An 11,031-nucleotide genomic window follows, 5' to 3' on the forward strand; every position below is an offset into this window, starting at 1 on the left:
GAGCCGCTTGTGAAAAGTTATGCGCGCGGGAGCTCAGGCCAATCACTGTCGACTCCACCCGCCTCTTCCGCCCGAACTACTTCTACTTCCACCTCGACACATCTCTCCACGAGCTCTTGAAATGCCAGGAGCTACAATGTCGACGTCGTCCTCCTTCCAGGTCATCTCTTCCCTCCGTTACGATCCATCTCTTGCCGCCACCGTCCAGCGCCACGCCGCAGACTCCTATCCCGACCCGCTCCGTTCGCCCTACTACCTCATCCCCTACCATCTAGATCGTCTCCGGGACGCCGCTGAGTGCTTCCAATGGGTCAAGGCGCAAGAGTTTCTCGAACAGGATCTGGCGCAGTTTATCCAATTTCTCAATTCCTTCATTCCTGATCAGACCAAACCATGGCGTCTCCGCATTGTCCTCGATTGCAACGGGTCATGCACCGTAGAGCCCAGCCCAGTCACATCCACAGATATCAGGAACTTCCTCCTCCCTCTCCCTTGTGATTCGGACTCCCTCGCTGGCGAATGGCGAGTGTATGTCGATTCGCAGTTTACGACGCCTTCCAGCTTCACCAAACACAAAACCACGGTACGGGACAACTACGCCGAGGCGCGACTACGATCGGGTATCGTCTCTCCCCTGGAACAAGCAGAGGTGCTTGTGGTGAACCCCCAAGGATCAATCATGGAGGGAAGTATCACCACTCCATATTTTCGACGACGGAGACCGGCTTCGACCGCGGGGGACGATCCTGGCCCGGAATGGACTACGCCACTACTCTCCTGCGGCGGCAACTCAGGAACTACGAGGCGATATGCGATCGCGCAAGGGTTCTGCACCGAAGGGGTCATCAATGCACACGACCTCGTTGATGGGGAGGAATGTTGGCTCAGCAACGGAGTGCGAGGCTTCATTCGCGGTCGTATCGTTCTTTCCTCCAAACCTTGAGACGAAAGATCCGATAAGAACCTGGTGCATCGTTCATACTAACACACCTAATGATAGATATTTTCAGAGTTACCAAGTCTGGGTATAGATATTTTTGCATTGCCGTCGTCTAGAGATTGCTGGATGCTGCTATCGAAACACGTGTATTTCATAAAGCGTCAATATCCCGGATTCGTCCCGCCGGAATACAGTGTATACTCTATTTCTTGGCCTTCTCATCCACAACCGGGTTGGGGTTGCCCTTCCACTCGAGCGGCCGAGCACGCATGAATTCTGCCAGGACCTCCTCCGTCACCTTGGCTCGGCGCTCCTGGAAGCCCTGCACATACGCCTGGATCTCGGCAATGCAGCGCTGCTTGATCTCGCCCGTGAGCATCTGGCCCGACTCGTACGCAACCTTGATGCGCTCCAGCTCCTCGTCGTCCTCGAGGAAGAAAGTAAGGTACTGGAAGGGGACATCCGACTTGGTGTTGCCACCCAGCTGGCGCTGCAGTTCGGCGGTGTCCTGGCCGCCCGAGAAGGCGTACTTGTTGATCTTGTTCTTGATGCGATTGGGTGTGTCGTTCATGAAGACGGCAGAGGCGTCCACGCTGGCGGACATCTTTGAGCCGGGGCCTTGCAGCGCGGGGAGGAAAATCGCGTGGATCAGCGAGGGCTTCTTGTACTTCATCTTCTCGGCATGCTCGCGACACTGTCTGAAGTACGGGTCCTGGTCAATGGCGCAGGGGACTGGATTGCCAATTAGTTTTGTCCTCGTAGTATACTCCGCTAGGAAGGGCTTACTCAAGCAAGGAATGGAGGCGACCTTCTTCCGATCGGTGCCGAAGATATGCGGGAAACTCGTAGCGAAAGCCGCGGCTGACTGGGTCGCACAGAAGTGGAACTCGCCGACGTTGTTGCTGTCGTTGAAACCGAATGTCCCCCGCACGGAGTTGATGGTAATTCTCTTGGCCATTCGGCACATGTTCTCGTAGAACGCCCCTCCGATGAAGTCAAAGTCGCTGAAGATGAAGGTCTTCTTGGGGTCGAACCCAACCGCAATAATATCCATGGCGTTCGCTTTCGTGTATCTCCGAACGTCCTCGATTTCGATCTTGGTGGAGTGCATGTATTTCTGTAACTAGTTAGGAGTGTATCATTTGACGACCGGGACTCGAAACATGCCTCATCATCTGTAAGCATAATCACCAGTGGGCAATCGAAGACGTCTTGAAGCCACCTATGTAAAAGAAAAGAGATCGTCAGTTTCCCGGCCGAAGCGTAGGTCGGCAGTGGTATACGTACTTGGTGAACTCAAAGGGGATGGTGTGGCCCAAATGCACAGCATCACTACTGGGCCCACGGCCGGTATACAGGAAAAACGGCTGTCCTTTCTCATAACGGTCCAGGATCTTGTTCAATTCGCGATGGCTGAACACAACACCTCTGCGCATGAAACGGTGAGGGCGGCGGCCGGTCACTTTCTCAAATCGTTCAAGGAGCTCCTTGCTGATGGGTGTAGCCCCGAATTCACGAACCAGCTTGTCATAGTCGACGGGGAGGAGCTTCCCAGACTCATCGACACCTCCGGAGACATCGAATGGCGTCACAATCTGGCCGACGGCCTTGGTTTCGGGGGCCTTCTCGGCCAGGCTCAGGTTGGTGAGCGCCGGGGGTTGCCCGGGTTCATCGGCGGCCATGGTGGAAAGAAGTTGATGACGATACGTTCGGCGGACGGGAGATGGATGGTGCTTCTGCGACAGAATCCACGAAAGAGAGATGCCGAATGGGGGGCATATGAGGACAAAAAGTTGAGGCGATCCACAAGCCCCTCCTACAACGGGCGGATGAGTCAGTTTGACACCACAGTCTGATTGGCTAATGGATGCACCCATCAGGTGACCAATCGGCACCCCGCGTTACCAATCGGGCTAGCCGCAGAAGCCGGCAGAATCCGTCTCCGCCCGCTGGAAAAGGTAAGCATTTCGGCCCCGAGACTTTTTGCTCTCGGCCAACGGCAAGTGAGCAGACGACCTCATCCCATCCCATCATCCCATTGCCACATCCCTCCTCATCTGCTAGTTTCCTCGTCCATCGATCTGCTTCAGCCTATATGCATCCGCCACGATGAAGTTCTTCGAGAATGTCTTCACCTACGATTACTCCTTCCCTGCCGTCTCTCTAGCCTATTTCCTTCGCTACCCCAACCCGTATTCTCGCCATGTGCTTACCACCGATGTCATCGACCGGTACATCGACCCGAAGACGCACCGCCTGCACACGACCCGCCTCCATCTCAAGAAATCCAAAGTGCCCTCGGGCATCCTGAAATTGCTCCCCAAGGGCATTGGAGGCTCGGACAATTCCGGCCAGAGCTACATCCTGGAGAAGACCACCGTTGACGTCCGGGAGGGCTGGATGGAGACGGAATCCCGCAACATGGAATGGACGGGCATCCTTAGCGTCGTGGAGAAGCAATACTACCAGCGGCAGCCGCAGGAAGGTGCCCTCCAGCGTCTCGACGGCCTCTCGCTGGACGACCAGCGGAGCGAGCAGACTACCGTCAAGACGACCGTGACGTTCCGGTCGCGCTTCGGACAGGGCAAGCTCCTCGGATGGAGAAAGACGGATTCGATCCCTGATCACAACGGGGACGTCGACGAGGAGCCTCCGCGGAAGGGCTTTTTCTCGTCGCTGTCGACAGCGGGCATCCAGCGCACAATTGAACTCATCGGAGTCAACCGCACGCGTGATGCCATCCTGAAGAGCAAGCAGGGCATGAACGTTGTTCTGGAGCGGCTGCGCAGTGGGGGAATTGTTGGGGTGCTGGAGGGGATGAGGCAGGATCGTGAGGCTGCCTTTGGCACTGAGGGTCCGTGGAAGCGCGTCTGGCTCCGCGGCAATGGCGTAACGGACGATGATGACCATTGAATTCAGCATGCGGCGAACAATATGTGACCACTATTCGACATTCCACATTCCAGCGAGGTGCTATGGCGTTTGGGTTTTCTTCTATTTACTGACGGACACTCTCCTATAATTGGGCTACTCTTTCGACGACAATTTGACTTTCACTGTCACCACAACATTTCGAAGAAATATTCTTGCGGGTCTTCTTTCCACGAGGGGAAGACTACGGACAAAAATTCGATTGTACATTAGGAGCAGATAGCGGAGGTTAGGGATGTCCACGTGTCTGTGGATTCCGTGTATTATATGCTTACTGTATGGATGGAGTTTACCTGCCTATTCCAAGTGAATTTACTATTTCTCGACATATACGGAGTACGGAGTATCTTCAGCACGTCCGTTCGATACGTACCAGTAGTCAATGGGGCGAGAACGCTTTAGTAATCGGTGAATTCCGCGGTAGCCAATTGGCGGATGCGGCAGCAATCCATCCAGAAGAGTCACTTCACCCTTACAGTCAGATCCCCTCTATCCTACCTGGAACAGCTGGAGGAGCTTTAAAGAATCTGCGATGTGTCTCCTAACTATACAGCTACCTACATGGAGCTAGCTTCGCAACCCTGTCGACCGTCATCCACCACGCGCGTCATCAGAAGTATACGAAGTTCGCGGTGCCTCGGAAGAACCAGTGAGGCCAGCACGTTCCTATCTCTCCAGGAGTAACACCAGCACTTCATATCGTGCGGCACAGCCTACCAACATGGCCAGCGAACCCTTCGTGCGCGGGATAAAGCGCAAAAGCGACGACCACCAGCCACTACTCCGTGATGTCGCCAAGCACGACTCCGCCGGCCTCTCCGACGCGACTGTCAACCCGAAAGATCTCGCCGAGATCAGCCAGAAGCTGGAGATCGTCCCCGTACCGGAAGACGGCGACACGCTGGAAGAGACCGTCGCGAAGATGCGCGAGCTCGCCAATGTTGTCCGCGAGGGCAACAGTCTGGCGCTGTTCACGGGTCTCAAGGCCTCGCCGGCTCCGCATACCCCGGAGGAGATAGCCAAGGCGCAGATGTCGCCCGAGGAGCTGATGCAGTATGAGGCGTGGCAGGAGATGCGGCGCCATCACGGGCATGTCAAGGCACAGGGGTTGGGGGACACCGCCGCTGAGGGTGCGACGGGCCCCGGTATGCGTACGTTTGACTGGGAGACGAACGTAGCTGCCGTACCGCAGGGCGCGCAGAGTGAGAAGAAGTTCCGGCAGCGGGCGGCGGCGATGGATGTCGTCTGGGACCATCGGGGCGCGAGGCCGGAGCATGCGGCGTGGCTTACGTTCAATGTGCCCCAGGCGTTGCCGCTCGTGAAAGCTGTCACGAAGGTGCTCAATATCACGCGTCATTCCGAGGCGAATGCTCCGTATCCGGGGCTCACCGGGACGGAGGTTGCGGAGTTGGAGACGGTGCGCAGGATCATCTCGGTTGCAGAAAGGAATCGCAATCGCGAGATGGAGCGCATCCGCCGAGCGACTCGATCGATTAATGATTCAGTGGCAGTGATCAAGTCTCGTATTCAGATGTTGGAGAAGTCGTGAATAGTCGGGTCCACTGGTTCGAGGCACTGTCTATCTCTCTTCCTCCACTACGACCGATTTGCTCACGGGATACTCGATATGATTCTACGATATTCTCAACACATAAGATTCTGATTTTAAAGCTGTCTGTCGTGCGTCTCTCGTGTACCGGCGTAAACTTACCCAAGCTAGAGGGTACGTGCGAAGACTTTATAACGGTGAGAATTTTCTTCATGTGCAGGGAAGTACGCAGTAGATAGTGGATTTCGTGGTCATATTCGAATGGCTTCCGCACAGTACATACCACCTGTTATCTATCTAAGACCATTGCAGTGGCATAACCAATTCTGGATGTTCCATGTCTTCTTTGCAGTATTGGTGTAGGTAGACACAAACTTACTGCTGACTCGTAGCCAGAAAAATTGAGCAATCCTTTACTGTTATTTTATTAAGCAATGCTAGCTATCCGACTCTACGAATCAGGTCATTCGCTATACCGGCAAGGATACTTAGCCGTATACTGGTTAAATCAGGAATTCTAATCATATCCAAAACATAGTTTCATGGACGTTATAGGACAATTTAGGTCGCGAATCGAAAGATCTAAAAGCATATGCTGGGATTTGAATATTTGAAGTTTGATACAGAACTGCATTGGTCCAGAATAGGAAATATGTTACAGGGATCTAGATATCTGTCTTCAGAACGCACTCTGAACAACAGACGAGCATCCGCTACTCCTAAATACAAACTTTGCTCTGCCTAATTACGGCAACACCTACCTGGACAATCATTGGAGGGACAAAATAGCCTTATCTCGTAACAGCTTCAGAATCATTTGCGGAGAGAATGAGGATCTCGCAAGATAGCGACCGATCAAGGAAACCGCTGGAGCTCCGCCAATGACGCAAGGAATGAAAGCGGTAAGAGTGGCAGATTTGCCTGCCTTGGCGACGGAATCCCAAACATTCCACGGCCATTGGATGCCGGACCCATCGGATATTAAGCTGGATCTTGTTATCCACTCCTCCGAACAGCCAAGCCCGAGTCCCAGGAAATATGGACGAATTTTTTTCATCCAGAGATGTGCCCTGAAGAGCCCTGGGATGACAGAAGGGAGAGGTTGGGTCTGATATTGTCCATACACCGAGGTGTCCTCGGTCTGTTCCAATTGGTGGTTGTAATGAAGGATTTCTGACTCGGATTGGACAGGCGATGACCTCATAGAGCGCCCACCCACATGCCGTCTGCCATATCCACGGCGACAAACACAAGCCAGCAAACGGTCCTAGCGGGAAGAAATCCCTTAACGATGCACCATTGCCGGACTATTGGCGCTAAGGTCGGTTGAGTGGACTCCGCCGGCCCCCTACGATGAGAACCGGCTGGTTGGATCCCCGAAGGTTGGACAAGAGGTATGTATCAAAGACAGGACGGAGTAATGTTGCGGTCACGGTGTTTCCGTGCGCGTTGGAAGTAATATCCGGGGGTCTAACGTTACTAGCGAGGCCAAGAGGGTTGGTTGGGTTGTACTGGGACAAGGGTAGAACAGGCAGTCTGGTCACATCGCGAATTAGTCTGGATGTTAGTTTCTGATTGTGATTACTCGATGGATATCACGGAGTCCCATCATTTGTGTTTGGCGAGAAGCTAAAGAGACACCGTTGGATCCCCATGAACCATAGGAACCATACGCCGGTAGGAACCACGGTCGTCTGTTTTCTCCTTCGACCGCCGGGCCGGTTTCGCCTAAGAATCAGCCAATTGGGTCGGATGATATTTGCTGGGGGAGGAATGTCTAGGTCTCGTCTGAGGGAATATAATGATGAAGAAGGCATACTACACTTTTCGGAGGGTATCAGTATATCCTCCGTCTTGTAGCTCCATCCTCATGTTTCATACTCCATAGACGAACGGTGGCAAGAGAATCGAAGTTGCTAGGATTCAACGGGAAGGGTGGATATTAATTTGGAACACTAGTATGGGCCGTACAGCAGTAGCGCGACTAGTTTATTACCTTGGTTGATGACAGGACTCCGACCGGAGGGGCGAGCGGTGTGTGAGGGGACCAGGCATCTGAAACTCCTCTGGATCATCAGAGGTTGTGCGAAGAATGAAGACCGACCTGGAGGAAGAATGTTTACTGAGAACAGTCAAATCATAATAATCGTCATAATAATAATGCCGATGCTGACGGTAATGCCAATACCAGATGCCAGCCACTGCATGGTGATTGGTCCCTCCAGACCCTGAACCCGACCAGAGCGGGGCACTGATTGGTCCTCTCCTGATACCCTGGACGGGATCGACCTCCGTGGCTACCGGATTCGGACAGGAGTATGCGGGGGCATCCCTGCTAGCGTCAGGGCCAAGAATGGAATGGGGCAAAAATACAGATTTGGTGTGATTTCTGTTCTTCTTCTCGTCTTCGTCTTCGTCTTCCGTTCATCAACTCTGGTCACAGCTCAGTCTTCCTCTCCTCCCTCCCTATATCTTCCTCTCAGCTTCTATCTCCATCTTCTCTGTCCTTTGTCCGTCTCTTCCCCTTTCTCCAGGTGCCATCTCCTCCGACTCACGCCTCGTGTGCACCTCTCATCCTGGTCGACTAATCGGCTCCTCTCTCCCACTCCTTAGCCTTCTTTAGCCTCTGAAACGCTGGACGTGAAGTGGTGCTCGGGCTTTTCTCCCCCCCATCCTGTGATTTTCCTTCCAGACGGAGAAACCGCCGACCAACGACCGCAACCGTTCTTCAACCAACCAATCCCCCGGCTCCCCTCGCTGCTATCACTGGAAGTATACTCCGGTTGATTTCTAGTAGGATGCTTTAGAAGTCGGCCTACTTCTCCGTTTCCACCATCTGGCAACATCTCTCTCTTATCACCTTGTCTCATCCTATCTTACCCTACCTCCTTCCACCTCCATCCACCATCGCTTTCCCATATCAACACAGTGACGAGCATGCCAGTCACCCTGTCCTGGTCTCAACGATCTCCTTTCCTCTAAGAGAGATTTCTCGGTCGCTCTGGTGATCTCCGTGTCCGATCACCCTCAGCGTCCGTCCCTCATGGCCCGCTCTGGGCGGTTCGGGTCCTGCACCCAATCCTGCTTCTTCCTTCTTTTCACATGGACTACCCTCTTCCCCTTCGGCCTGGCCCAGTTATGTTCCTTCTGGGATGGTGGCTGTGTCGATCCGCTTGCTCAGACCGCCGTCTCCTTGTCCTTCCCTCCCCTCTTTTTGGACGACGTCAATGTGTATTACGCTTATGACTCCAACGCCCAGGGCAAGGGCCAGGAGCCCATGACCAAGGTCAGCTTCTGGCTAGGCTATGTCGCCAGTCATGTCAACAACTCTGTCATCGATTCGAACCGCACCTCCGAAGTGGCTTTACGCGTGGGAAACCTGACGGGGACGCCCTACGGAGGGAACAACGGTTGTGATGGCGTCTGGGGCCCTCAGTGCTCCGGAAACTTGAAGAATGTCTTCAAGGACGCCATCTATAAACTCTCCCTGAAGGGGGACTACTATACCGACCCTTTGGACACTGTCCTGAGCCAAATGCTTATATCTCCCCCGAGCCTACCCAACTGTCCCCCACCTTTCTTCGACGTCCAACAAATCCCTGTCCAACGTATGTGAACGACAGTCTGAACAGTCCCTCACCCCTTGCTAACCCCTTTCAAGAGTTTGTCCAGGAAACCGACACCGATCAATCTGCTGCCATGCAAACTTCCGGATCTGCGACCAATCCATGGAAAACTTGGTTTATCGACAATATGACTGCGTCCCAGCAGGCGGATCAAGTTGCCGTTGCAATTATAAGTCGAGGTCCTTCCTACAACAGCCTCGCACTACACAGTCCGGACGACATCCAGATCGAATTGGCATGCATCCAAGCCCCTTCTAGTAGTAGTTCGTCGACCTCGAATACGTAGTGGGCTCTGGATTGGCTGAATTCCGCCAATTCAAAAAACAACACTTTTACTAGCATGCTAGGCACGACGAAATTACGATCCTTCCCACTACGGATCGACCAGCTGGCAGGTCTACACAGCTCGCCGTCATTCTGTTGATTGGCTGGAGCACTCAGGCATCAAAGACCTTCAAACGATACGCTCCCCATCAACATGTCGCTCGCTTCTGGACAAATGTCACTCGGATGATATACCTGGCAGAGGTCAGCCCTGGACTGATAGTTGTCTGTCGGAACCCGCCTTCGTCATGGAAGCTCGAGATACTTATACGTGGTCATTCGCAACTGATTCAACAACACTATGCCAGATCGAACCACCTAGTCACCTATATATTCTATAATAACTGTCCATCTAAGACCACTATCTTCACAATGTCGCCCAACTCATCTCAATCGGCTCCAAGTTTCCAGCGCCTCTAAAATCTTCCAGGATATCGGCCTGAGCACACATCACCTCTCTGTCAACCTGAGTTCCGATTTTGGCCAGGTCCCTCCATCGTGCCAAATCCTCTGGGTTTCGCTTATCGCCGTGTGCTTCGGTACTGTGCTCCCAGTGGCCTTTGGAGAACCCCAGCATGGTCGTTATGCGCTTCTTCGGGATGTCAAACACCAGCGAACACAACGTGCCAGTCTCCTCGAGCCAGTTACACTGCCACAACTCCCCGGGACGAATGCACTGGTACGACGCGGTCTGGAAATTCTTGCGACCGGCCATGGGACCGCCATGGATGGCATACACGGTGCGGTCTTCGTTGTAGAACCACATCTCGTATCGCCAGCTCTCGGGGTTCCCCTGAGCATCCTTTGCCGCATAGTCGTATATCAGGTGGCGGTCTTTGATGTCGGCGGCGAAGGCCGTCTCGACTCCCGAGGGATGAACCGGCATAGGAAGGACAGTTAATGGGAAATATTCAATAGCCAAATCAATATTAGAATGGATCAATTGAATGTGTAATGTAATATCAAAGAGTCTGGGTGTTTTGAATAGATGCAGACAGAGATCGGTTGCAGTAAAGATGCGATCGTCCTTCTGCAGGATCTCGATGCGTTAATCGTCGTGCCCCAGGCTGGGGTTGAAGGTGAACATCCGGTTCGTTGGTCGGAGTCTGCCGGTACAGATGACATCATGACTTGCCCCTTGGCATGTCAATCACGACGATCGGAGCTTCTTGACGGATCCGTGCTTTGGCACGGACGGGGGAGGAAGTCAAAGCTGATAGTGGGAATGCTACTGAGCCTAGAATAGATCGGTAGAGTCGTTAGATTAGTTCTACTGTTCCTAATTCTGTTGTAGTTCTGTTGATTTACGGAGTAACCGACCCCCAAACGAGTGGAGAATCGGTTATGCATAGTCTGTATAGCTTGTTATGCCTGTGGTATTATATCAGCAGGCATTATTATGCGCACAATTACTACTTGATGGTACTAGGGCCTAAATCCTACATACGCCGTAGTAGTCCGCAAATCAACACAAATATAGATAAGTGTCCATGTTGGTTGGTGGCCTCTACTAGATATTGCTATGCGGAGTACTTTAGTGCGTATGTTTCATGGACAATGAACGATTAACGTAATCAACCACCGAGTCGCGCTTACCACCGAGTCGCGCCCCTTCAACCAAAATTCCTACTTTCTTCAATCAACGCGTCGTTTCTCGCCAC

At 53.1% G+C, this 11,031-nt stretch overlaps 7 protein-coding genes across 7 annotated transcripts; 5 read left to right on the forward strand and 2 right to left on the reverse strand.

Annotated features, from left to right (window-relative positions):
- Positions 1–136: 136 nt before the first annotated feature.
- BDV59DRAFT_205823 (D-aminoacid aminotransferase-like PLP-dependent enzyme) lies at positions 137–943 on the forward strand (the record flags this gene model as incomplete). The annotated part of the gene is made up of 1 exon (XM_073694710.1): positions 137–943. The coding sequence occupies one exon, from the start codon at positions 137–139 to the stop codon at positions 941–943; it is 807 nt and encodes a 268-aa protein (XP_073543607.1).
- A 99-nt stretch (positions 944–1,042) lies between these two features.
- BDV59DRAFT_134834 (tryptophan--tRNA ligase WRS1) lies at positions 1,043–2,757 on the reverse strand. Its single transcript, XM_073687041.1, has 4 exons — positions 2,228–2,757; positions 2,108–2,162; positions 1,727–2,057; positions 1,043–1,672 (listed from the first exon to the last, which is right to left on the reverse strand). Exons 1-4 carry the CDS (start codon positions 2,620–2,622, stop codon positions 1,143–1,145), a joined length of 1,311 nt encoding a protein of 436 aa, XP_073543608.1. The 5' UTR covers positions 2,623–2,757; the 3' UTR covers positions 1,043–1,142.
- Positions 2,758–2,940: 183 nt separating this feature from the next.
- Positions 2,941–4,280, forward strand: BDV59DRAFT_187903 (MSF1 domain protein). The gene has a single exon (XM_073691309.1). The coding sequence runs from the start codon at positions 3,050–3,052 to the stop codon at positions 3,851–3,853; it is 804 nt and encodes a 267-aa protein (XP_073543609.1). The 5' UTR covers positions 2,941–3,049; the 3' UTR covers positions 3,854–4,280.
- Positions 4,263–5,816, forward strand: BDV59DRAFT_187904 (uncharacterized protein). Its single transcript, XM_073691310.1, has one exon. It carries the CDS (start codon positions 4,593–4,595, stop codon positions 5,418–5,420), a length of 828 nt encoding a protein of 275 aa, XP_073543610.1. The 5' UTR covers positions 4,263–4,592; the 3' UTR covers positions 5,421–5,816.
- Positions 5,817–6,322: 506 nt separating this feature from the next.
- Positions 6,323–7,518, forward strand: BDV59DRAFT_187905 (uncharacterized protein). The gene has a single exon (XM_073691311.1). It carries the CDS (start codon positions 6,774–6,776, stop codon positions 6,993–6,995), a length of 222 nt encoding a protein of 73 aa, XP_073543611.1. The 5' UTR covers positions 6,323–6,773; the 3' UTR covers positions 6,996–7,518.
- A 735-nt stretch (positions 7,519–8,253) lies between these two features.
- BDV59DRAFT_134855 (uncharacterized protein) lies at positions 8,254–9,535 on the forward strand. The gene is made up of 2 exons (XM_073687042.1): positions 8,254–9,028; positions 9,082–9,535. Exons 1-2 carry the CDS (start codon positions 8,464–8,466, stop codon positions 9,330–9,332), a joined length of 816 nt encoding a protein of 271 aa, XP_073543612.1. The 5' UTR covers positions 8,254–8,463; the 3' UTR covers positions 9,333–9,535.
- On the reverse strand, positions 9,388–10,527 carry BDV59DRAFT_134860 (Calycin-like protein). Its single transcript, XM_073687043.1, has one exon. It carries the CDS (start codon positions 10,254–10,256, stop codon positions 9,738–9,740), a length of 519 nt encoding a protein of 172 aa, XP_073543613.1. The 5' UTR covers positions 10,257–10,527; the 3' UTR covers positions 9,388–9,737.
- Between the last annotated feature and the right edge of the window lie 504 nt (positions 10,528–11,031).

The sequence above is a fragment of the Aspergillus ambiguus genome (assembly GCF_047715705.1).
Source record: "Aspergillus ambiguus strain CBS 117.58 unplaced genomic scaffold BDV59scaffold_50, whole genome shotgun sequence".
Lineage (NCBI taxonomy): Eukaryota > Fungi > Ascomycota > Eurotiomycetes > Eurotiales > Aspergillaceae > Aspergillus > Aspergillus ambiguus.